General features: G+C 46.4%; 2 protein-coding genes across 8 annotated transcripts in view; one reads left to right on the top strand and one right to left on the bottom strand.

The window, feature by feature from the left end:
- ACSL6 (acyl-CoA synthetase long chain family member 6) overlaps nucleotides 1–23,912 on the bottom strand; it is a 59,511-nt gene extending 35,599 nt beyond the window's left edge. For 2 of the 7 annotated variants that reach the window (XM_079319657.1, XM_079319658.1), the window contains exon 1: nucleotides 19,480–19,746. In XM_079319657.1, coding sequence (XP_079175783.1) covers nucleotides 19,480–19,528 — 49 coding nt within the window. In that variant the 5' untranslated portion in view covers nucleotides 19,529–19,746. Of the gene's footprint in view, nucleotides 1–6,705; nucleotides 6,830–8,195; nucleotides 8,378–19,479; nucleotides 19,747–23,892 lie in introns of those variants that run through there. The other 5 variants (XM_079319659.1, XM_079319661.1, XM_079319660.1 and 2 more) reach the window with 4 other exon arrangements.
- The window catches only part of PDLIM4 (PDZ and LIM domain 4), a 152,991-nt gene continuing 147,462 nt past the window's right edge, over nucleotides 19,739–25,267 (top strand). Inside the window, exon 1 of the mRNA XM_079319663.1 lies at nucleotides 19,739–19,744. The gene's annotated coding sequence lies outside the window, so the exon portion shown is untranslated. The remainder of the gene's footprint in view (nucleotides 19,745–25,267) is intronic.

Here is a 25,267-nt window from a genome sequence, read left to right as displayed (position 1 = left end):
AGCTACTGAAAACCTTACAGAACAATTCCCTGCTGTGAGACAGGAAGCCAGGCAGTCTGCAAGCTTGCAAACTGCTTGAGAAAGAGTAGAGGGTGTGATAAATCTAAAGGGGAAATTAGGAACACCAGAAGTGGGGAAAATAGGAACACCAGAAGTATCTGAAACTGTGAAAAAATTGCTGTGTGGAAATCCAGTAAACAGCCCCAAAAAGAAGTAGGAAACAAGCAATAGTTGGCTCACATAGTTTTGCAGGACACCTAACACTTTCTGTCCAGGCAAGGAATTGTGGTATAAACACATCACCAAAACAGTGACCCACAACATTTCACTGCTCATCCTGCATCCCTCCAGAGCAGCCTGGGCAGGGGTGACCCCACAGCCCTGACCCACCACACATACTGGAATGCATGAACAGGGACCCTCTGTACTCTGCAAGGGTTAATCAGCCACACATGGCATTCAGCAATTACTAGGATTATTGATCAAGCCAAGGTTAATACTACTTAAAACTTTCTGAAGTGATACCTGCTTTTGCTCCTCTAAAGTGACCTATCTCACTATAGGTCCTTCTCTCCATTTAATGTCTCTCACCTTCAGATATATCACCCCAAGCCAACTACCACAGCCTCCACTTGATGTATCACTGATGTATCACTGTCCCACTCTTGGACCAGTACATTTTCATTAAAACTGTGTTTTCCATTAGAAAAATGCCCCCTAGCTACCAAAACCAGACCCAACTGAACTCTTACAGGTGTTTGATTTTACCCACTGAGTGAAATAATTATCTCCCCAGTGCACAACCACAATTACTGTGTTTTACTTAGATCACACCATTCTTTGAAAGGTCAAATAATAATACTCAGGACTCAAAGCCAAGGCATTTGGCCTCATTGACTGTGGTTCCACTATAACTCAATGATTGGGAAGGGGGAAAAAAAGAGGGGGGAAAAAAAGGAACTGGTTTAGAGATAAAATTTCTTTTTTTGGATTATTATGCTAGTGCTCAGGCAACATAAGAGAGGGTGAGAGGTGATGGATAGCAAACAGGGGAGGGCAGGCACACAGGGCTTGTGAGGCTGTGGCACTTCTCTGGGGAGCAGACACTGGAGAAGCACCCCATGATCAAGAAATGTTATAAAAGCAATTTATAACTTTTATATTCTATTTTTACTTGAAAAAATACCCTTCTCCCTTTCGTTTGAGAATCAGACCCATCCAATCTGTGAATCTGGCCTTTTGCCAACATGACTATTAAAGAACAGGGTTTCGATAGTACCTAAGCCTCTTTAGCTCAAATTGCTTTTGAGCTGGCTGGGGGCTCAGTGCACCCTGAACTCAGAGTCTGGGGCATGGGAGCAGACATGGGGCTGCAGCAGTGCCATCAGGGACTGTCCCCATGTCCCTGCCTCCCCAGTCACCTTCTCCCAGTGCCCTCCCTCCCACTCAGCAAGGCAGAGTTATCCACAGTGGAAAAAGGCTTTGCATCCAGGTCAAGCCTTAATTCTGTGGGAGAAGAATAAGGCAAATAAACTGCATGGCAAGGAGGCCAGCCTCCTGTGCTTTCCTGTGTCCTCTGGTGAGTATTTGGTATATATGGTATTTGCACATGCAATTATATATCTGTATATAATCTGTGTGGATGTAAATGCTTGTGTGTGCATGTGCACATATATAAGATATAAATATAAAAAGTAGAATTTCCCCCTACTCTGGGTGACTGATTAACAGTACTGATTGCATAATAACCATGTGCCCCTAGCATTACTGAGAAACACCTCACTCCTTAAAAAACTCAAAGTAACTAGCTGGTTCATTAACAGCCTGGGTGTGACCATGGTATCACATTTCTCCATGGTGCCTGGGGACAGAGCTATTGGCAGAACACAGCACTGGGCTCAGGGGCTTTGCTCCCTCCAGCTTCCATCCATGGTCCTGACAGCCCCAACCCCAAAGGCAGGGCACAGACAAAGGATGGGAATCTCCAACCAACCAGAGTAGCAGCCTCTGTTCCCTCCTGCTCTGCATTGCTGGGAAATGTACTTGCAAAACACAAGATCTTTGCAAGCATCCAGTAAAAAGGGAAAAATGCTAACAAGGAGCTCAATGTCCCGAAAGAGACCAGTAATCACATGTAAATAGAAGTATTTAAAGTATCCAAAATATCTACAGTGTATCAGTCCCTTGCCTAGAGAAATTGTTCGATAAATTATTCAGTGCTATGCAGAGATCTTACTTTAGAGATTTGAGATTTTTCAGAGAGCAAAATCCAGCCCCAGCTGTCTGGAAATGCCCCTTGCTCAGAGCCATGCACAGACCACAAACTCATTCTCATATCTCTACATCATGTCCCTCTTCATCCACTGATACCAAATCCTTGTGGAAAGTTTCATCCTTCATCTCACACCTCCTCACCCACTCATCACATCTCAAACATGTGGACCAACCTACAAATACCTTTTGCACCTGAGCAGAGCAGTGCAGCAGCCCTCAGAAGCCACTAGGACTCACACATATGGAAAAGCCATGATTGGGAACCTGGTGCAAATCTGCCACTCCTCTGGATAACAAAGCATCAGGAAGCCAGTGCAAGCATTTTAAGTTTCCTACCAAAAGGGAGAAGCTCAACAGCTCTGCTGTCTCTGAAGTCCATCAGTTGCCTTAGGCACAGTAACAAAAAAGCTCCTCTAACTGTTGAAACATCCTTAAAAGGACAGCACTGGCATGAGCCAGAGTCACAAGGTTTCATTGATCAGGCTAAAAACCTCAGCCTGTGGTTGCAGAAAATGGAGCTCAGATGGGAAAACCTACGTATTTTTGCACCCACTATGCCCCTCATCATATTCATCTTGGTCCCCTTATGCCAGTGTAGCTTCTGTGTGCTCACCCCAAGCAAGCTCAGGCTGTTCCTCCAAGCTAAAAAACAACCCAGCCAAAAGGAAAAGCAAACCACCAAAGCTGTGGGGTTTTCTGGCTGTCTTCAGTTCTCTGGAGCCTGCTCACACAACTGTGCCAAAATCAGTACAAGGGCTGCAAAGTTCTACCTGGGGAAAGGAGAGCCTGTTTCCTCCTTGTCTGATTCCCTGGCTCACAAGCAGTATAGTCCACAGGAGCATCCCATTGAGGTGACTAAAGCGGGAGAGAATTTGCCACTCAGCCTTATGGCAAAGCTTGCAGGTGGCAATGAACCCTGCACATTTTCTGGGCTGAAGTTCCATGTGCTGCTGGCATTGTCACACAGGGCTGGATCCTGATCATGGGGCTGCTTTTGCCAGGGCTGGGGCTTCCTTCTGGACACGGCTCATAGAACATCTGCAAAGCTCCCCTGTTCCCAGAAGTATCTATAAGCAATTGTCAATTCAGTTCTTGTGAAGAACGTGGTTGGTTGGGTTGGGTTTTAGTTTATTTTTTAATGACATTGATGGTTGATTGTCCCATATACTATATGATTCCTGAATACTCTGTGTCAGGCAGCAAACAGCTTAAAGAATGGCATAAAAATAGTTATCTGGGGCAGAGTACAAAGAGAAGCACTGAATGGAAAGTGAGAAGGGAGCTGTGCCCCTGACAGTTGGCTTGGCAGAGCAGAAACGTGAATGTGCTTTGCAAAGAGCTTGATGGCTTATTGCCAGGGAAAGTTTTGATGTTTGCCTCTAAATACTGAATTTAAATAAACCTTAGTACTGTCTGCAGAGGCCCTGGTCCAGCTAAGAACCCCAGTCACCTGAAGGCTCTGCAGCACTGCCAGTGCTGGGCAGTGCAGAGGGGCAGGGACCACAAGGGGACTTTCCCTTCAAGGTACCCAGGGGGGATGTACTCCCCTCCTCAGCCCACTGCCTGGCTCATTTGCAGTCTCTGCACATGAACGTGCCACAGCTAGGCCCTCTGTGGCCATCTCTCTCTACAAAGCCCCTAGCCCATGGTTGGGTAGAGGCAAGGAGATTTTGGGTACAATGCCAGACAGGGAAGAAGCTGGTACCACAATCATGCATTGCCCTGGCTGTTGAAGGCTTGCTCTGCTGTCCCCACAGCAGATCACTGCCAGACAAGGACACACATGCAAACAGGTCCCTGCACTGCCAGTTCCCAGCTCTCCATGACCATTCACACCCTGCCCTTGGCTGCATCTGGAGGGTCACTGTGTGAGACTGGGCACAGTGCTACAGAGTCAGCCCTGGCCCTGGTTCCTCTCCTGCTGCATGCACAAACTGCACAGGTCTGATTCCTGCTGGCTTCTGGCAGAGTAGGATGGATGACCCCAACTCACACCACTGCTGGACTGAGCCATGCACATGGCTCATGGCTGTTGGCACAGAAATAACTGTCCTGCTGTAGTATCAGAAAAAGTGCCTAGTTTACAAGCAAATCCCCTCCTGGCACGATCAGACAGCATCCTGGTGCCAGGGTGGGGTCATGTCCTCCTGCATGACTCCCTGACCCACCACACATTCACCTCTACCCCTGCCTGGAACACAGTTTGGTGGAACTCACATGGGCTAGGATGCCCCACAGTATTCCAGGCCTGCCAGGGCAAGGAGTCCTCCTGACTATCTGCCCCTTCCATCACTCCCACACCCATCCTGCCTTTCCCAGGCACCAGCACAAATATTTGTGCACCAGTCCAGGGGTACTGATCCAGCTTCAAACCTTTTTGGGTTCATTGCTGCTGTTTCTTTTGGCAGCAGTACCAGAATAAAGTGGTTTCTGAATAACCCTCTGAGTATCCTGCCAGCCCATTGCACTGAGGAAAGCATGGGAGTGCTTCATCCAAAGTGACACAGAAAACTAAACAAGCTCATAACAGAAAATCTTCCATAATGCTTAAGACATGACACAGTGGCATGCCCAGAGTTAGTCCTGCAAAGGATAGGGAAGAACAGGAATATTTTGAATACCACTTCCAAACCAGGTGTTAGCCTGCACTGTCTCTCTGACAGTTAGACTAGACCAAAACCCTTACTTGGTCAAACTTCAATTTTGTGTTGACTTCTGCAATATCAATAGTTATGTAGCAAGTGTTCACAGCAGGGCTAAGCAGGCCAGGCTGCAGCTGGCTTTTCTCCAGTCATGAAGATCCTGGAAATTTGGCCTGTTGCTGTCTGCAAGAGGCTGCCTGTGCATTATCACACCACAGATTTTCATCTTCTGCTGCACGTGTAGGGAGACACCTCACAGTTTGGGCCATATCATAGCTAAACACTGCCTTTATTATTATAAGGAGCAATTTTCTTTATGTCACTCCTATAGCTTGAAGAGCTCCAATACTTACTGACCTGCCACTGCAGTTAAAGCAAAACCACATGAAAAAGGAAAGGACTGAAAGGCTCTGCAAGCTCTGTGTCAAACACATGTCCATGAAGACAGTATTACAACTGTCACACTGGAAACTGAAATGGAAAATGATATCACAAATGGGAGCTTACAAAAAAGTAACTGTAGTGTCACTAATTATAAAAAATACAGTTGTATCCCTCTCTCTTAGAGTAATTAGACCTGGCTAATTACCAAGAAAGTGCTCTGCAAGTTCATCACAAATGGTTTGGAAGAGACATTGAAGATCATCCAGCCATCCCTCAGACAACAGGCAGAGGTGCCCTTCACTAGGGCAGATTGCTCAGGGCTCCATCCAACCTGGCCCTGTAGCTGTAGTGTTTTCTAAAGGACTCTGTCTGCACAGATGGAAGGAGTGAGGGGATACCAAAGGTTAAGTACATATGGAGAGAGCAGAGTTTTACCCAGACCCTGTGCACATAGAATGTGACTGCCTGAATCTGCTCCAGGTTTTATTCCAAAACAAACCAGAAACTGAAGGCAGCTTAGAAAGTTGTTCAAGGCTTATTTGGCAACCTTGCAGTGCAGTAAGGGGCAAGAAAATAAAGAGGCAGGCTGTGTGCCAAAAACCCAAAGGAAAGCAACTGCCCCCTCCCACTGCAGGTGGGGGACAGCAGTTGGGGCAGGAGCAGCACGATGCAGCAGCCTTGCCCCAGACCTGCCAGCCCTGCTGTGTCCTCTGCCTGCCTGGGCCCTGTGCCAGTAGCCTCCAGTCAGAACTGAAACACGCTGCCTGCAAAGAGCCAGAGCTTCTCAAAATAATCTCTTCTGTGCTTGAGAGTATCACCATGCTTTTAAAGGAGCACTACTTGATGTTTCTCTCTTGCAGGCTATCAGTAAAACCAGAGTGATTACTGCAGAAAGGGTCATGGTGTTAGGGACACTCTCAGTGCCCAGGTGCAGGAGGTTTTCCAGGGAGGCCCCACAGTGCACACAGTCACCTCTGCAGCTGTACCCAGTGCCATGCCTGGCCAAGCACATGGTGAACCTCCAGGAGCAGGCAGACACCCTCCACCTTTCAGGAAGCTCTCTGAAACTACTGAAAGCATCATCCTCCCATTTTCTTCACATCCCCAACCCTCTCTGTCCCCAGCATGCCAAAGGATGGGATGCACCAGCAACAGGCACATACACAACACAGCAAGCAAGAAACCACACTGTGTCCAAATAGGGGATTTCATGGCTACAGACAAGGTTTGCATGGTGTGTCCCTGACACCAAGGTGCACCCCCATGAGCTCTCACACTCAACACAGCAGCAGGATCATCCCATGTGGATGGAGCATGCTCACGGTTCCATGCGTGAGCAAAGTGTGAATGCACAGCATGGAAATAGGAACAGCATCACAGACTACACTGAATGCTTGCAACCTACCACTGCTGCATAGCTTTGGCAAAGGCAGGTTTTGTCACCAGCTCCAGGAGATCCCTCAGGCAGAGACATACATTGCAAAGAGCCTACAATGAAGTCTGGGAGGCTGAAAGTTGAGACACACAAAGTCTGTAAAACCAGAAGGATGTCACAAAATCCCAAAGTCATTTAGGCTGGAAAAGTCCTCTAAGATTACAGTCTAACCATTCCCCCAGCACTGCCAGGCTTCCACTAAACCATGTCTCAAAGTGCCATATCTACATGTTTGTTAAATCACTCCATGAACGGCGACTTCACCATTCTCCTGGGCAGCTTCTTCCTGAGCTGAAAAATCCTGGTGAACAAATTGTTCTTAATATCCAACCTAAACTTCCCCTGGCACGCCTTGAGGTCACTTCATCTTGTTCTTCCATTTGCTACTTGTGAGGAGACCAACCTCCCCATCTAACTTCAACCTCCTTTGTAGAGTGGAAGGTCCCTTCTGAACCTCTTTTTCCACAGGCTGAGCTCCCCCCAGCTGCTCCTTATCAGTCTTGTGCTCCACACCCTTCCTCAGCTCCACTGCCCTTCTCTAGACACACTCTAGCACCTCAATGTCTTTCTCAAAGTGAGTGGCCCAAAACTCAGCACAGGATTCACAGTCAACCACAACTGCACAGATGTGCCGGGTTCTGCAGAGCTCCTGCTGTGGGAAAGAAGCCCCGATAGAGTCAAGAGTTTGGGGCAGTGAACTAGGAGTGGCAGGGTAGCCCCAGACACCTGGCTCCATCACCACATCTTGCCCCCATGCCTGCCTGGGTGCAGGTAGAGCTGTCAGCACTGGTCCCAGGGGTGCTGGGGAGGTCTCTGGCCCCAGGGCTGTCACCCCGCAGCCCACACAGGACATACAGGGCCGTGTCCTCCAGCGCAGAGAGCTCCAGCCAGAGCCGGGCAGAGGCTTCCCCCAGTAGGGCTGTTGGAAACACCCCCAACAACGGGAAACTGCCAGAGCTCAGTGACCCCATCCCACAGCCCCGATGGAAACCCCCAAAGCCCGGTGACCCCATCCCACAGCCCCGATGGAAACCCCCAAAGCCCGGTGACCCCGTCCCACAGCCCCTGATGGAAACCCCTAAAGCCCAGTGACCCCCATCCCACAGCCCCTGATGGAAACCCCTAAAGCCCAGTAACCCTGTCTCATAGCCCCTGATGGAAACCCCCAAAGCCCAGTGACCCCCATCCCACAGCCCCGCCAGGAGCATCGCCCCCTGCGGAACAAGCCCACCCAGCCCCGGCACACCGGGGTCCCTCTGCACAGCCTCCCGGAGCCCGGCTCCGCTGGAGCCCCCGGGACCCTCCTGGGACGGGGGTCCCGCCTGGGACGGGGGTCCCGCCGGAGCCTCCCGGGTCCTGCCAGACCCACGCGAGCCTTTCCCGGAGCAGCTCCCGGATCCCCGCCGGGCTGCTCGCTCGCACTGCAGCAACAGTCACGATAAAACCCCTCCGGGACTCACCGCCCGCGGTGCCGGTCCCCGCGGTGCCCTCAGCTCATGGCCCGGGCTGTGCCGTCCCGCTGCCCGCACAGAACTGCTGACTGCAGGCCGTCCCTCCCCCTCCCATCTGCGAGCGGCTGAGAGAAGTTAAGCTTGGCTAATATCGGCTTAGGCTGTATTAGCGCAGCAGCAGCAGCGGTGCCCGCTGTAACCCTTGCGGTTCCACATCCCGGAGCCGCCTTCCAGAAACGAACCACCCTCTCCCCTCATTAATATTGCAGTATTTTCGCACATTTCTGTCATGCTGAAGGATTTACAGGCTGAAAGCAAGGCTTTCGAGTGTAAAACTTAATACCTTCCTGCAAATGTGCAGTTTAAAATTAGAAACAGCTTTTTTCTTTTTTTCCCCTTTGGGAAAAGTCATCGTGAAAGAAAGTTTCTGGCACTGAGAAAGTCTGGGCCACCAGTTCAGATCTGCTGAATTAGAAACTTCATAGGTCAGATATGGGCAGACATTTAAATGGGCAGATGGACAGGACAAAGAGTAGTGGCTTCACACTGAGAGAGAGCAGGGTCACTTTAGATATTGGGAAGAAATTCTTCCCTGTGAGGGTGGTGAGACACTGGAGCAGGCTGTCCTGAGAAGCTGGGGATGCCTGACCCTGGGCTATCCAAGGCCAGGTTGGATGGGGCTTGGAGCAACCCGGTCTAGTGGAAGGTGTCCCTGCCCCTGGCAGAGGGATTGGAACTGGATGACCTTAAAGGACCCTTCCAACCCAAAACATTCTGTGATGACCAAGTAGAATAAATACAAATCCCGGAATCAATAAAATAGTAAGAGAGTAACTACTGTCAATATCATCCTTATACTACTATATATATTAAAGGAAAAAACCTTACACTTTGGTATTTCAGCCAAAACTGAATTTTGTTAATTTACACTCCAAATAATAAGACCAGAACTTTGAAATTCATTTGTCATGGTAAACTACTAACATTTACACTTCAGAGATCTGGCTGAGATACTCTTAACTACAAGAACATTCCTTTCAATTGAAAGCCAGCAGTGTCTGATAGCTTCCAGCTTCCCACTCCTAAGCAAAGATAACACGGGTGTGCCACCCCTGGGCCCCCGGGAGCCCTTGCTCCGTATCATTATACTTATTTACTGCTCATTTTTTACCGTCCAACTCCTGCTTAGGACTTAGGACTGTTAGGAAGGCATCTGAGGGGTCTGCCCTTCCAGAGGCTGATTGTCTGGCATCATTAACACTGAAATTATTGTTTTCCTCAACTCCTTTGTTTCCTGGCTGGATCCCCACAACTGCTTGGCAGAAAAGGGGGGAGCAGAGGGTGAGCAGCTGTCTGAAGACTCACCATAGTTAATAAAGTTTCTGTCTGACCTGTACTAAATTTTACTTCTGATATTGGAGTTCATTATGGAGAACTCTCAAAGAGCACTTAACACCCATGAATGAGGAAACTGTTTAATGAGATTTCAGGCAAGATTGTCAAATATCACTCCTTTGGGTCACGTGGTGTTCTGCAATCAGGCTTAATTCATCAAAGTGCCAGGGTAGGGCAGGAAGTACTGGACTGAATGGTCTGCAGGTGCAAATCAGCATCACAGTGCCGTCTTAATGGGACCTCAGCAATATTCACCAGCTCAGATTCCTGCCCCATTGTTCCTTATGAGCCACAGTTTGACAGAATTTCTGTAGTCAGGAAAATATTTCAGGTGTGTGAATAGTCCTGGGCTGACTGACTGCTTCAGTGCCAGTAGCCCACAGTCTCAGCACAGCTGTGTTCATGATGAAATGCCCTAAAGAAGATGTGAGAATCCTGATTTCAAATGATTATTGGATTAAAAACAACATATTGTGCTATGAAGACCTTCTTTCAAGCTCCTGCTGGTAAGAGCTGGTCTTGCCTACCAAGATGATGCTCACCATGGGCAATATACCCTCAGGATAGCCAGTGAGATTCAGTATAACATGGTAGAATCTTAAACACCCTTTTATCTACTCTATAAATACCCTGAGCAGTAATTCCCTTTCTCTTGTCCTTCTTTCATTGCATGTACATACATATATGGACTCGCTCTCTGAAATAACCATTGGAGATATTTGAAGAACAATGAGAGGAGCTGGATGTGGCTGCCTACCTTAAGGGGAAAATTATGTAAGCATACTCTAAGTAAAACACTGAACAAAAGCTTTTCCCCTGCCCCAGAATTTTCTGCCAGGTAATTTGCAGGGCAGAGTGATGGGGACAGGGCTTTATGGGAAGAAAACCTCATTTTTTGGATTCACAGCTGAGGGAAAGCAAGCAATTCTTCACAAACAGAGATTTTCTATGAGAACTTTTGGCATGGGAGCACAGGGAACAGTTCAAGTCTGTTTTCAGATTCTCCTGCAGATGTGTGAGCTGCACTCTGCAGAACAGAAAGCTGAGAGCTGGTGGGGATGAGCATGGAGATGCTGAGCATCCAGAACCCACCTTGGTAACAGGGGCCACAAAACCCTTTAAGCTTCAAACCAGTATGTGGGTGACTTCTGCTTCTGTAGAAATCTGCTCCAAACTCGCCCTCACCTTAAAGTATTAAGTAGCAGGGATGTTTATACTAGTACAAAGGAAATTAAACTTCACCTTTTGTGCTCAGTCTAAAGCCCAGTGAGACCCACCTACCAGTAAAATCAATGGAAAGTGTTCAAAGGACTTCTATGGGATTTGGCTGAGACCTGACCCGTCCAGGGAAAAAAAAATATATATCAGTAAATCACAGTGCATTTAATGCTCCCAGCCAAAGTTCAAAAGTCCTATAAAAGATAGTAACCTAAGGAATCTCTCCATGCTCTTATAGTTTATCAAAATTAATGAGAAACAGAGATTAAGGTTGAATTTTAAACGTTGCTGCTTGTAGCCAGGAGAATACAGGATGGGACATGGTGTAATGGTTTTAAACTAAAAGATGGTCAATTCAGACTAGATATAAGGGTTATTTTTTTTTTGTAAGGAAGATGGTGACACACTGGCACAGGTTACCCAGATCAGCTGTGGATGACTCAGCCCTGAAAACATACAAGAGGAGGTTGGACAGGGCTTAGTACAACAAATCACAACCTGGTCTAGTTGAAGATGTCCACTCATTGTAGGGGGGTTAAACTAGATGAACTTTAAATGTCCTTTCCAAAACAAACTGTCCTATGACTCTATGTAGAGTAATCAGAGCAGCTAAACGAGGCTGTACCACCAGGAAACCACACAGAGCTGAGATAGCCTGGGAGCTTCCATTGCTCTATGGAAGAGTTCCTTGGCCCTTCAGAATTCCAAGGATAACTCAGAAAAACCCCAGCTGATGCTATGGTTTTCAGGACATTACCATAAACCAGAGTGATAACTTCAGTTACAGAACAGAAATCTGCCAAAAGAAGCTCTACATTTCTGAAGGCCCATCCATGGAAAATTGTGCCTCAAGTAGAAAAAAAAAAACCAGCCACTGTGTATCTTTTTAGTGGTCTTCTTTCCTTTTCTATATCTTCTGGTCAGATAATATGCTTTTATTTTTATACAGCCTATATTTTTTAACACTTCCAAAGAGCAGCAGGAAGGAAGCATACAGCACAAATAGAGGATTAATTCAATATTTAGAAACATTAATATTATGTTACTGGGCAAGTGTTTCTGCCTCTTCTCCCTCTAGCCCTCAATTTCCTTACACCACAGGGATGCCAACTGGTGGCAAGGTAACAAAAATAAACCCAGGATGATGAATTTATTGCTTATGCATCTCTTCCCAGCTGTCATCCTCAAAACATTTTACAGGCATCCAGAAGCAGTCTCCACATTGCAGCTGGGTGTGGTAGGTGCAGCACACAGTGAGGTGCAGAGGCTGTGTCCTGGCCCAGTCCAAGGGGGTCTCTCCTTCACCCTGGCATGTCAGCACCCACCAGCCAGAGACTCCCAATCACATCCCACACCCAGCTCCAGCTCCCCTGGCAGCAAGGACCTGGCACTGTGCTAGAAAAATTAGGGGAAAGGGGGGATTTGGCATCATCTCATGGAGGATTTTTAAGAAATCTGTGGTTTGGCTGTGATTTGAAGTGTCCTTAAATATTGCAAATTAAATACTTTGCTGAAATGTTTTTTTTTTTCTCCTGAAACTAATAACAAATAGTTACATTATTTGAATTATTTTTAAATATATGGTTTATGTTTCAGGATCTTTGTTATTGCTTCAGAGTTTTTTACGTGTTTTGTTAACTAAAGCAGCAATTAGGTTATTTCTAGTTTTGTTTCTAGAAAATTCCCTTTGCTGATCCCACACCCCAAAGCACCCTGCACCTTTCTGTGCCTGACTACTGTAACTTGCTTTTGCCCTCCTGTTTTCACAGGTGTGTTCAAGTCACCCTGAGGGCATTTTCTGTCCGTGTTAAATTTTGCAAACTCTCTGCAAGTCAGTCTGTGGCTGCACGTAAGTGAATTTTCAGTTCAAATATATATGGCACATTTTTGCTGACTTCTGGCAGGGCTTTCCCTGTCTCCAGCCTCCTTCCCCATACCTGCTGCAAAACAGCCTTAAAATAATTTTCTAAATATTTTAAGCCTCCAGGATGCTGTAGCAAGGTTCCAAAGGGTTACCAAAGGGTTAAGATGGAAGAGGCCCCCAGACAGCTCATTCTGCAGTCTCAATGACCCAGAGCTTTTGCCCTTTCAAATATATTTAACCAAGTAAAGTGAATAGAGGATATGCAAATGTCTTTTTCAAGAGGAAACACAGCCCTGAATTGTTGTTGGCAGGTCAGAGCATCACACCACCCTCAGCAGCCTCTCAGCTGTGAGAGATTTGGGCTGGAGGAGGCAGTGGCTCAAAAAGACCCTTTTCAGGCAGAAAAAAAGCAGGACTCGGGTATTCCAAGGAGGGAAGAGGTCACTGGGGATGGCTCCCCCGGCACCTCAAAACCCTGGCTCCCTGTGAGGGTGATGAGGCCCTGGCACAGGCTGTCCAGAGAAGCTGTGGCTGCCCCATCCCTGGGAGTGTTCAAGACCAGGCTGGAGGGGGCTTGGAGCAGCCTGGGATAGTGACAGATGTCCCTGCCCTGTAGCAACATGAATGGGTGCACAAGGGAGACCCACAGTGAACAAAGGTTCAGGGGACATCAGGACATTGGCACAACTTGGGTGACCTTTCACAAGCTGGTGCTCACAGGCTAGCCACAAGCTGCTCACAGCTCCGAGGAGCTGTTTGAACACTTGGCTGAAGAAAAGATAATTCTGAATGAGATTACCTGGAGTTATGGAGAATGATTTTACCTAAAACTGAGCTGGAGGTATGTGCAGGCCCTTCCCTTAGGAGGCTGCTCCTGAGCCCCTTTCTCCTGGGCACCATTGCTGGCCCACATGGGTGGGCACAGCCCAGGGGCTGCTCTAACTTGTGCATGGGGGCAATTCAGCCTCAATTTCCTAATGCCTGCTGGGAGAAGGAAAGGTCATTTCAGCCAGCCCCTTTGATTCTTGGCCATGAACAAGCACAGTGCCTTTCCCAGGAAAGGAAGTGAAGGCTGTGCAATTTTCTGTCCAACAGCAGGGCAAGCAGCAGCCCAAAGTGAGTCATGGTGCCTCCTGCACCCATCCATGCACTCAGCAGCAGGGAAAACCCATCCTTTCCAAGCACAAAAGATGCCAGGCTGAAGAGGGGGCACAGTTCCAGGAGCAGACAGGATGGGGCAGAGATCTGCCACATGGGCAACTGTCCCAGAGAGGAGGCTGTGCCATTGTCTGGGGTGAAAATATTGGGGAAAAACAAATAGCTTGGCTGAGACATCCTGTTGGCATCCAAATAAGCAGGATCTGGATTAGTCATAAGCAAATCTGAGAGAAAACTTGGACGATTTCATAGTTTCTAGAACTTTCCCAAATGAAAGTATGTTCACAACAGGGAGAGTCACACTTCTGTGGAAGATCAGCTGGCATGGCACCACACACCAGGTCCCTGCCACCTCAGCATTTCTGCTTCTTGACCCAAAGCTGCATCTTAAAATATTACAGAACCATAGAATTATATTATGCTTAGAAAAGCCCTCAAAGATCATCGAGTCCAACAGTTAATCCATCACTGCCAAGTCCACCACATTCCCAAGCACCACATCTACATGTTTTGTGAACACTTTCAGAGACAACAACTCCAATACTTCCCTGGGCAACCTGTTTCAATGTCTGACCCCTCCTTTCATGAAGAAACTTTTTTTAATATCTAACCTAAACCTCTTCTGGCAGAGCAAAAAGTCCCATTGCAGTGACTGATCTGGCTGATAGTTTTGGTGTGGCTGTCCTTCCTCTGTGGTCAAAACAAACTCAGGCAGCCAGGAGGAGCATCCAGGTCTGTTCCCAGGTGTGGGACTGATTGGCCTCAAAACCCTCAGCAGTGAAAGCAGTGAAGGGCCTCTTAAATCTAATCACTAAAAGATGGATTTACATAGATAACCACCCATCTCTGCCTCAGGCAATAGTGGACAAAAGACCCTTTGCTAGGGTTGTTACTCCAAATAACTCATCATTTGGAATTGCTGTTCCTGGACCAAGTGACACACTTGACCCCAATGAGAAAAGTTGCCCAAAAACCTTTGGAGTGCCAGGTGCCTTTGGAGCCTGCTACTCTCAAAGAGGCCAACCCATCCAGCTGAGATTTTGGGATTTTGCAGTGTGACTGCTGCCACTGTAGCTCACACCTGGTGTCTCTGAGATTTTATCTACACAACCCAAATGCTTTGTTGAGCAAATGGAAATGCAAGCTGCAGTCTTGCAACAACATGGCAGGTCTGAATAAAAAGACTTTTCCTCCCTGAACTGGGGCTTTCCTAGAGAAACAGTGATTTCCACTGAATGACACATTTTTTTTGACAAGTGACATTTTCTTCCTGTGGTGTGGAAGAAATTGACTTGGAGTGGTTGGTTGGATTTAGCTTCTTTCCAAGTTTATAAGAGTAGAATATCCCACACAACACAGAAGACAGAAAAACCCCCTGTGTATCTGACAGGGGAGTTTGAGAGACTAATTTGGGGGTTGTGGGGGAATCATCATGGGGTTTTGCCAAAACCTTGCTGTGGACTCAGCCCATGACAAGAAGAGGCTGCATTTTCAGCCATGTTTTTCTGAAGTATCTGCTCCACACTGTAGCTGAAGCAAGCTTGGGCTTGCAAAAGCCAAGCAGTGGGTAAAGGGTGCTGCAGCAGGGAGCTGTAGACCAACTCACAGGTGCTGATCTACCCCTGTGGCTTTGACACTCTTTCCTGACTAAAAATCCCCACTCATCTTAGTGTCTTACTTTCTCATCACCAGCTACCATGTTTTCCATAGTGCAGTCTCCAGCAAGATGGTAAAATATTTGTAATTTTTCCTATATGCAGAGTGTAGGAAGAAGCAGAATGAGGCCAAGCCCCTGATCTACTTCCATGCCCACCTTCCCACCAGCCTCAGGTCACCTTGGAGGCTCTGTGACAATGTCTGTGTTGCAAGGAGGCTTTGACACAGCAAATGACTTGCCATCAATTAGTCCTGGTGGCACTCTGTACAACAAATCCAAGTCCAGCAAAACATATCCCTGTATCATGCTGTACAGAATCAACACTCAATTCCTTGAAGTCTCCAAAAAGGATTTGCAAAGACTCCAAATCAGCATATTTGGGAGGAAAAGCTCCTGGAGGGCCAATCATGGCTCACAGCAAAATTCAGGAGAGTGTAGAAAGGATTGTGAGGGTCCCTGCAGGAGATTCATGGATTTTGCATGTATATTTCAAGCATATATATATATATATATATATATATATATATATATTTATATTTATATTTATATAATATATATTGTAGCCACATGCTCTCTGATACACCTTTCTCCACTGCATTTGAGTGGTTTCACAGGGTAAGATGGTGTCTGGATTCCTGAGCTCTGTAAACCTTCCTGTTCAGTGGGAAAAGAGGTGAGAGGATGGAGCAGCTTGGACCACCAGTAGCTTCTCCACAGGCAAAAATACTGGTAACCTGCAGGAGGGGAGGTCTGCACTGTCCCTCCTCCGAGCTGTCCCTGCAGGGACAACAGCAGGGACAGATGGGTCCCTGGTGCCAGAGACCTGCAGGGCTTTGGCTTCACACAGTAGCACAAGAGACAGAAATAGCAGTGATGGAAAAACCTCATTACTTATATTGGCCCATCCCCAAAGAATGTATGCAGAGCATTTAAAAATAAAATAATAAATTAACATATTTTTTCTTTTGTGTTGATTTCTGATCAGGAAGAGAGTTTTTAAGTCATTTTATTTGGGTCTATATGAAGAAATAATGTAGCAAAGTTAAGAACAAAGCCATTGGAAAATAGGATGCCTGAGAACCCACCAGAAGGTAACTGCCTGTGTCACATTATCCACCATCTCTTTCCATCTCACCCAGACATGCCTCCAATTACCTGTAAGATATCCAGGTGTTGATTGCAACTGTGCAGTGACAAAGGAAGAAGGTATTTTTCCCAAAGTGCTCTCAGAAATGTACTCACAATGAAACATTTAAGCCATCTGGTGCTCTGCAGTGTTTGGTGACATCAAAAGGGCAATTATACCCTTACTGATGTAATGTTGCATTTCTTTGTTTCTGGCTCACTCCCAAGGCAGCTTTCTTACTTCTGAGGGTGTTCAGTTAATTCAGTTTACCATCTGTCTTCAAGGCTTCCCTCCTATTTTTTATTACTTGAATATAATTGCAATATCCATAGTTCTATTGTGGAGACAAATCATATAAATGTCCATATTAGACTGGAACAGCAGAGAAAAGTTGCTATGTCCTGTCTTTTCCTGTGAGGGTGCAGGGAAATCCAAATGTATCTATTCTTTCCTTTTGATAGTATCTAGCAAATGCTCAAATGGAGAAGTAATAGAGGGATGGAGAATAAAAGCAACTAAATATATCTCAACCAACCCCACGAGCTTTGCCTCCGGTGCAGCACCTGGCACTCCACAGGCTGGGCTGAGCAGCCTTGGGCATCTCCTCTGTACACAAAGCATCACCAAGGACTCCTGTCACAGACAGGAGCCAGGATCAGGAGTGGGATTGTACAAGTCTGTTGTGACCCCAGATGACCTCCCAGCCCTTTGCATGCATGCACCAAGAAATGTTTGGATATGCACTGGTGCCAGAGGGAAGGGACACTATGATGGCAAATTTCCCTTCTTGTGCCTACACACATGGATGCAGGTGCCTGCCTGGCCTCCAGCTGCTGCCAGGAGACAAGAGAACACAGACTTTGTTTCTGTAAGACAGGAGTGACAGGGCAGGCAAGAGGCTCATGGTTGCAGCCATGTGGAAGAGAAGAGCAGAAAAGTAATAGGAAATCCCAAAGATTCGAGGGGTAAGGTGAATTCTTGGAAAATTTCAACCAAACCAACAATGTTCAAATCCCTAGGAGAATTTGCCATTAGGTTTGTGTTTTGTTTACTATACTGCTCTCTGCACCCATCAGACCATCCAAGACTGCCCAGTAGGAAATAGTTCACTTTGACTTTCACTGATTTCTGCCATTATTTCACTGAGATGAACATTATAGACCTGTTCTCAACTTTTCTAATGGCACCAGAAATTAATTTGAATTAAAGCATGCTTCACTGGGCTCTAATGGCCAAGGAGCTCCTTGCACAGTAAATCAGCACAGCCATGGTGAGTCCTTTGCAACACAGACCTGTGACTGATGGGATGGGGCCACCAGAAAGCCAAAACCAGACATGAGAGCAACAGCTGCTGCTCCAGGGCTGAGCAGATGCCACACTGCCAGGTCAGGCAGAGCCATTGGTGCTGTGGTGGGATCCATCTCACAGAGATGACCCGTGGTGGCATACAACTCAGTGCAAAAGGCAATAACATATCTGTCTTCTGAGGGCCCCTATTCTGCAGACAGAAGTGTTGAGCTGAAGTCCTGCCCACACCAAAATAAAGTAACATTAAGCACACACTTTGGGATAGCCAGATGCACGAGAGAGGGGAGCTGGGACACAGCAGAAGCACTGAGATGTGAAGCACAGAAACCAATACTGCAGGGTAGATGTGGAGGACCGAGGGTAGGAGCTTGCACAGGAGACCTGCTCCCAGTGGGTCCTGTTCTCCTCCTGTTGTCATAAACAAGCCTGGTGAAACCAGTAATGTGGCTCAGAGCAGTCCCTAGGGCCTTGGGGCCCAAACTACAGTAACAAACATTTGCCCACAGCTTCCCAGCCAAGTCCTCCTTTCTGTTTCCCCCATGTAATTCCCTCTGGGCTATATTTCACTGCATGAGTTTTACTACAGTTCTAAAGCAGCTGATTCAAGCAGCTATAAGATCACTGTGTTTAATGGGAGTCACCAGGACATTTTCAGAGGCAAAATTCAGGCTAGCAATTTTAGGTTCCCTTTATTTTTTCAGTGTGACTTATCCTTTCTCATAATCAAAAATAGCAAGTAGGCGTGAACATAAATAATTACAATCTCTTCCATTATCAACACTCCCCTCAGAACATTTACCTAATGATGCTAAGATCTTTTGTCTTTTAAAATAATTTTCCCCTTTGTACTTCTGCTTGGAAGGCTGCTTGTCTAGAGGGAAGGTCTTTGATACATAAAGTGGGAAATAGCACAGATATTGAACATTACCATTCTTTAGAAAAACACTTCACACAGATTCAAAGGACTCAATTTCAAATCAGCAGAGCAGATCAATTCAAGATCAACCTTTAAATACCTTACAGAATCTTCCAGTTTCAGACTTGCAAGAATTTCCTAACGCAGACCCACTCGGAATCGTCACTGCCTGCCCACAAAACAATAGGATCCAGCATCACCCTCAGCCCAGCGGCTCTTAACTCGCACACACCCCTCCAAGCACGCCGCCACTACAGACAAAGTGCCCCAACAAATTTACCAGAGATGGACTGGTGGGACAAACCAGCAGGACTATTTGGCAGATATTATGTAATGCATCCGCTGAGCTCTCTGCACCAGTGCCATAGCGGCTCATGGTGCCGGCTCTCCGCCGCACATCATCCCATCCCCGCCGCTCCCGCCTGCCTTTTCCCCACAAAGAGCTTGGAATACCCTTTATCCCGGAGCAGGGAGGGCCATGGGGAGCCGGACCGCGGGTGCAGAGGCCGTTTCGCAGGGCTCGGGCCGCTACCACCGTACCAAGGCGGGGAGCGGGTCCCCACCCGCTGCGGAGAAAGGAGCGGGGAAGCAGGGAGAGGGCGGGGAGAAGGAGAAACCCGCGCTGCCGAGGGGGGTCGGGGGCCCACTCACCCAGCAGCAGCCAGCCGGAGCCCGCGGAGCCCAGGAGCGGGGCGAGCATCCCTGCGGAGCGGCCCCCGCGCCCCGCTCCGCGCACTGCGGCGCGCCCCGCACCGCCCGCACGCTCCCCCGGCAGAGGGAGGGGTTTTCAGCAGCCCTCCTCCTCTCCCCATCCTGCCGAGCCCTCCAGATCCCTCCTAAAAGGGGCTACGCTGCCGACAGTGCGCGGATGCTCGTCAGAGCATCCCTTCCCCTTCGGATCCATGAGCGGCGGAGGGTGGGAGAATTTTACTCCTCTATAGCTTTATTTTCACCTTTGGCCGATGACCTGCACAACAGCGGTACTAAAGACCGTCAGAGATGCTAAAACACATCCAGCTTCTTCAGCAGGGACAGCTCGGCGTTGCCTCTAGACATCTCATCATCATGCAGCTCATGGCTACTTAAACGAAAAAATGAGGCAATTTGTGTGTGATAGTAAACACATGGAGAGATGAGCAGATTTATGTTCTGACTCTTCCCTGAACCAGTTCGTTGTCAAAAAATTAATGTCCCAGCTCCATGGTACATGAGGGGCTTTGGCAAAGAAGGTATTAAAAGGGCTGCATCCGTGGTGAGAATACGCCTTGAGTCCCCCTGGGAATCAGAGTGCCAGTGGAATAAACAGGATGGGAGTGCTGAAGGGTAGAAGAGAAGCTGTCTTTTTATTCAGCCATTTGAGTCACTAACACGGCAGGTCTGCACTGCAGGCAGAGCTGCCTGTTCCAAGCTGTGATATGCAATTGTTTAACTCTTTGGGACTGTGGGCCAATATACACCAATAAAGTTCCCTGGCTGTACCAGGAATTAGCACTAGTTCAGGTATGATTACAGCTGTGAAGGGCACGTATTTCCTTTGCAGATAAAAACTTTTCATTTTTTTAAAAGGTGAAAATGAAGCATATGAAAATGAAGTATTTCTATTTCATGGCAAAAAAAAAAAAAAATTCACCATGTGGTTTCCTTCTGATTCAATATGAGAAGGACTTAAAAAACCTTCCTGTGTACAAAAGCCCAGCAGCTGATTAAACCTGATGGAATATATAATAGAGTCATCACTGCCCACTCCTGAAAGCTGTTATAAAATTGTCACGTCCATTTTAATCAAGGGCTCTTTGTCTTTCAAGACTCACAGTCTCAAGGCAGAAAACTATCATCAAGCATTCTAACAAGTGAGCTGAAAACCAAAGAGAACTTTACCTGCTTCCTCAGAGTGCAATTCTTATAGTAAATGCCTGTAGAGCAATTGGGACTTCAGCTACACCTTCAAGTGCCATAAAATCAAATATAACAGCTATAAAATAGGACTTGGCAAAATAATTTCTACTGCCATCTATTTTGCTTAAGAGCGAGATAGATTATAGATTAAATACTGAACAATCTATTTTACTTAAGAACATCAGTAACCTATTCCTACAACCTTCTCTTTTTTGAGAAAAAAAAAAGAGTTTCTATGCCAATTTTTACCTGTCTGTCTGGTAAATTTTGTGTTGCAAGGCTGTTAGCGTGTTTCATCTTCTGCAGGTTACCTGCATCCTACAGTTCCTGTGTCTAAGCAAGCCCAGACTTCTCCTTGAATATGTGGTGTCATTAACTGAGCCTTGCTTCTGGGCTCCTGAAATATGTTAGATGGAAATCACAATACTGAAGCTATCCAATACAACAAAACAAATTATCCTGCAGGAAGTATTCCAGGCCAGGTGGGACAGGGCTCTGAGCAACATGATCTAATTGAAGATGTCCCTGCTCACAGCAGAGGAGCTGTACTAGATGGCCCTTCCCACCCAAAATGTTCTATGATTCAGAAGGTCTTGATCTTTGAGGAGATTATATTTTTGAATAATACTTCCTTAGGGAAGTTGAGGGATTAGAGGAAACTGGCTGAAGAGTGCCAGCTCCCAAAACTTCACTAAGATTTATGCAAGCAAATCTGTGCATGCAGTTGCACGACGAGTCCTGAAAACACCTTTTGTTCATCTACCATAAGAGTGAAGATCATTGACACAACAAATCCCAACTGGACCTCTGTGCCCTTCTTTGGGGAGCCGCAAGGTGTCTGCCTATGCTCTGCAAAGCAGAACTTTTCTGACCTCAGCATGTCCTGCAGCAGCTCCTCCAAGCTCTACACAGATTAAAAAAAGGCAAGTGACTTCCCGTGTTTCACCACAAACTTCCTGCCTCTCTGCAGAGTTCTCATAAACCTTTCTCTTATTCTTGGTTTCAAACCTTTGTTAGCTTTCTGCTCCTCTGTAACTACAGTCCACAGCAAGCTTGGTTATACTGCTTATCAAAAGGCCCACCTACAGTTTTCTGAAATTGTCCACACCCCAACAGCAGTTTAAGTGCTCTTACTGGTATAATAATAGTGGATGTTCTGCCTTTGGAGGTGTGACAGTGACAGACACCTGTCATAATGATGCTGACATTTTCCATTCTAGGAAACCACCCAGAATCTTATGATTCACAGAACTGTGCAAATCACTACTACATAAGAGCTATCTCTCCTGCAGGGGACCTTCAGCCACCAAGACACTAAAGCCATCACCAGCAGTGACTTTCCTAACAGTCAGAGCTGAGGGTAACATCAGGAAAAAACTGGCCTAAGAATCTGAGCTTACACCTCTCTAAAGTATGTTAAGTTTTCCAATCCACCCCAGAAGCTGCTACTCCCAGAACTCTCATCTTCTGTTTGCATCACAGCCTAGGCTGGGTTATAGTGAACAGGAACTCCATCACCTCTCTATGAATACAAACCAGTCCCTACTCACTCCCACAATTAGATACAGTAACATTAACCTAGCTGGGAAGAAATCACCACATTTCTTGCTTGAATACATTTATGTGTTTCTTCAGTAGTCCAATGTAATCTGCTTGCCCCAAGTAATACTAATATAAAAAACTTTCAGAGGTATTCAATTTTGTTAATTTTTTAAAAAGCATATGAAATACATTTCAGGCTGGGATTTACATTATTTCAAATTTTTCAGTCTGTCCTCGTTCCCAACCCGCTGGATAAACAGTTACTATGGCAGCAACCAATGCAGAGTGACTCAGCACTCCCTCACATTCCAGTAGCAGCATTCTCTACCCTTCTGGTTTCTTATGATTATAACCTTGTCTTCTCTTTATTGTTTCATTGCAGAATTATGATGTTCAAAATGTCATTCTTTCATTGAGAAACTCAGCATTTATTGGTGGAATCCATGCAAGAATCTGCTAAATAAAGATCATACCTATTCAGGATGCTATTTCAACTTTCCTTTTGTGTTGATCACAAAGATGTTTGAATTGTTTCCATCATTTCTCAGTGTTTCTTTGGAGCTTTATATTGCCAAGTGAACTTGTCTCATATCAAACCACAACACATCCAGCTCCAAAACATCCCTGCCTGTTTGACTGTGAGCAGAAGGTCCCCTTCCCTCTGTTAATATTGAAAGCTCCTTGCTTTCTTTTCCGTGGGTTTTTTGGTTAGTTTTTGGGTTTTTGGTTTGTTTTTTGTTTTTTAATTTTACCTTGCTTTGAAGGTTGTATTTACACCTTGAGTCCTCTCTTTTATCCTTTCTTTGGATTTCAGTTCAACCCAGAGGCGACTGGCAAACCAGTTACCATTGTTACCAAAACTCTTTGAGTGTGACCATCCAGTCAATTCTTTATCTACTACAGTCATCCAATTCATCAAGCCTAAGAGCATGAAAAGGTTTTGGCAAGTCATCAATTTTGAAGAAATTCTTTTTGATAACAGTGAAACTTGCGAAGTCTGTGGTTTCCCACCTCATGGTTGGATTTCCCCAGAGCTAAAAGGGTATGAACTCTCCCATCATGGATTTTCCTGCCATTGAGCTGGTTGCTTTACTGTATTGTGACATTCTGGAAGAAAGTGACTTTAAAGTGGCTGGCTGGGGATCTCAGCTGAGTTAGTTTCTCAACTTTACCTTTCTAAAATTGCAGCTGACAGATTTATGACAAATAATATAGTAAATGTATGTGGGGAGGGTTAAGGCATTTTTTCAGTATTAAGATAGTTATTTTAGACCCGTAATGCAAAAAACATGCCTGAGAAGAAGAATTAATTTTTCTGTCTAGCCCTGCAGCCATCTTTCACCTTTTTTCTCAGCTATTCCAAGCCCTTCCGATCCTGACACTACAGGGGAAGCTCGAGGCCCTTCCAAAGGCCAGATGAATGAGATGAGCAGGGCCGTGTCCGGGCCGTGCCTGGTCCCCGGGGGCTCGGGCAACACCTCCAGCACCACGGACAGCGGCAGCCCTGTAATTATTGTTATTTATTAACAAACCCGTTCTTTGCTCCATTAAATCACTGGCGGTTCTAAGGGGCTCCCTATTTTGTTCTATATTACTGCCAACATTAGAGATAGCAACAGTGATTACCCTAGAAGTTGCAGTTGTTTCTTCCTTGTCTTCTTCATCACCTGTCTCCTCTTCTGCCATTTTAGCTTTTTCTACCTGTGGAAGAGAAGATAATTAAGTCCATTCTGCACCGGACTAATAGAACCCTTTAAGTTAGTAAATGCTTTTGAGATAATCAAGTCCACCACTAAACCATGTCCTCAACATGTGCCACAACTGCACTTTTCAAAACCTTCCAGGGACAGTGACTCCACCACTGCGCTGGGCAGCTTCTGCCAGTGTGTGAAGAAATGTTTCCTAACAGCAAATCTAAACCTCCCCTGGTGAAAATTGAGGCCATTTCATCTTGTCCCGTTACTTGTTCTGTGGGGGAAAAGACCAACCCCACCTGGCTCCAAGGTCCTTTTTGGGAATTAAAGAGAGAAAAAGTCCCCTCTGGGATGCCTTTTCTCCAAGCTGAGCCCCTCTAGCTGCTCCTCATACTCCCTAATGGTCACTTCATAATGATTGTGGGTCTCTGCCTAAAGGCTGGAGGCAGCAGGTGTGCTCAGGATGGACAGATTTACTTACCAGAAGGACAGCACACAGATCAGTGCTACTGGCAGCCCAAATCCAGATGAAGAGGTAGGATTGCCCTTACAATAAATACGTTTTGCATCTCATAGTGAAGAGAATGTTCTAATTGCCGCTGAAAGCTATACAAACATGCTACATGGTGCCAACTCTCCATACCTTCCTGACCTTGAAGATTTAGACAAAAATACTGTGTCCAAATGAAGGGGCAGAATCAACCCTTTGAAGTCAAAGGCGAACACTCCCTCAAGCCAATAGAAATAGTTCTTTTGACCACTACATTGGTGATTAAAGCATTCCCAGTTTTCAGGTTGTTCATATCAGCTGGCAGAGCATTAAGGTTTACTAGCAGCTCTCATTTAAACTACATTTCAGTCAGTTATCTTACCTTAATGGCAAGGGTACAGCTCCAGTTAGTGCAGGCTGATGGTTCCAAAAGCCACAGTAACACACCTGTCCTCCCAGGCAGTGCAATTCCTTGAAGCCAAGCATAGCAAGCAGGACAGGCCTCACGGTAGCAACTGTGGGTCAGGCAAGATCCCAGACCACCAGGTATTACCTCAGGAAGGGCCAAGGTCAGGAATACAGCTCACAGGTGGGGGGCCCAAGTCCCATGGCTGAGCACAAGCATGGCTGTGACTGAGCTGGAGACATTCCTGCAACACAGGGTAGGAAGAAGCCTCTGGGACTGGGTTTATATGGACTCCTGTGCACATGGGAAGGGTGTTTATATGGACTCCTGTGCAGATGAAGCTGATCAGGATCATCAAAGCCCATCAGAGCTCTCAGGATTCCAACAGTTAAATGTTTCTGCTTTAAGAGC

This window comes from Erithacus rubecula, assembly GCF_903797595.1.
Source record: "Erithacus rubecula genome assembly, chromosome: 16".
Classification (NCBI taxonomy): domain Eukaryota; kingdom Metazoa; phylum Chordata; class Aves; order Passeriformes; family Muscicapidae; genus Erithacus; species Erithacus rubecula.
The sequence above is the reverse complement of the archived record's forward strand: the minus strand, read 5'-3'. Positions and strand labels throughout refer to the sequence as shown.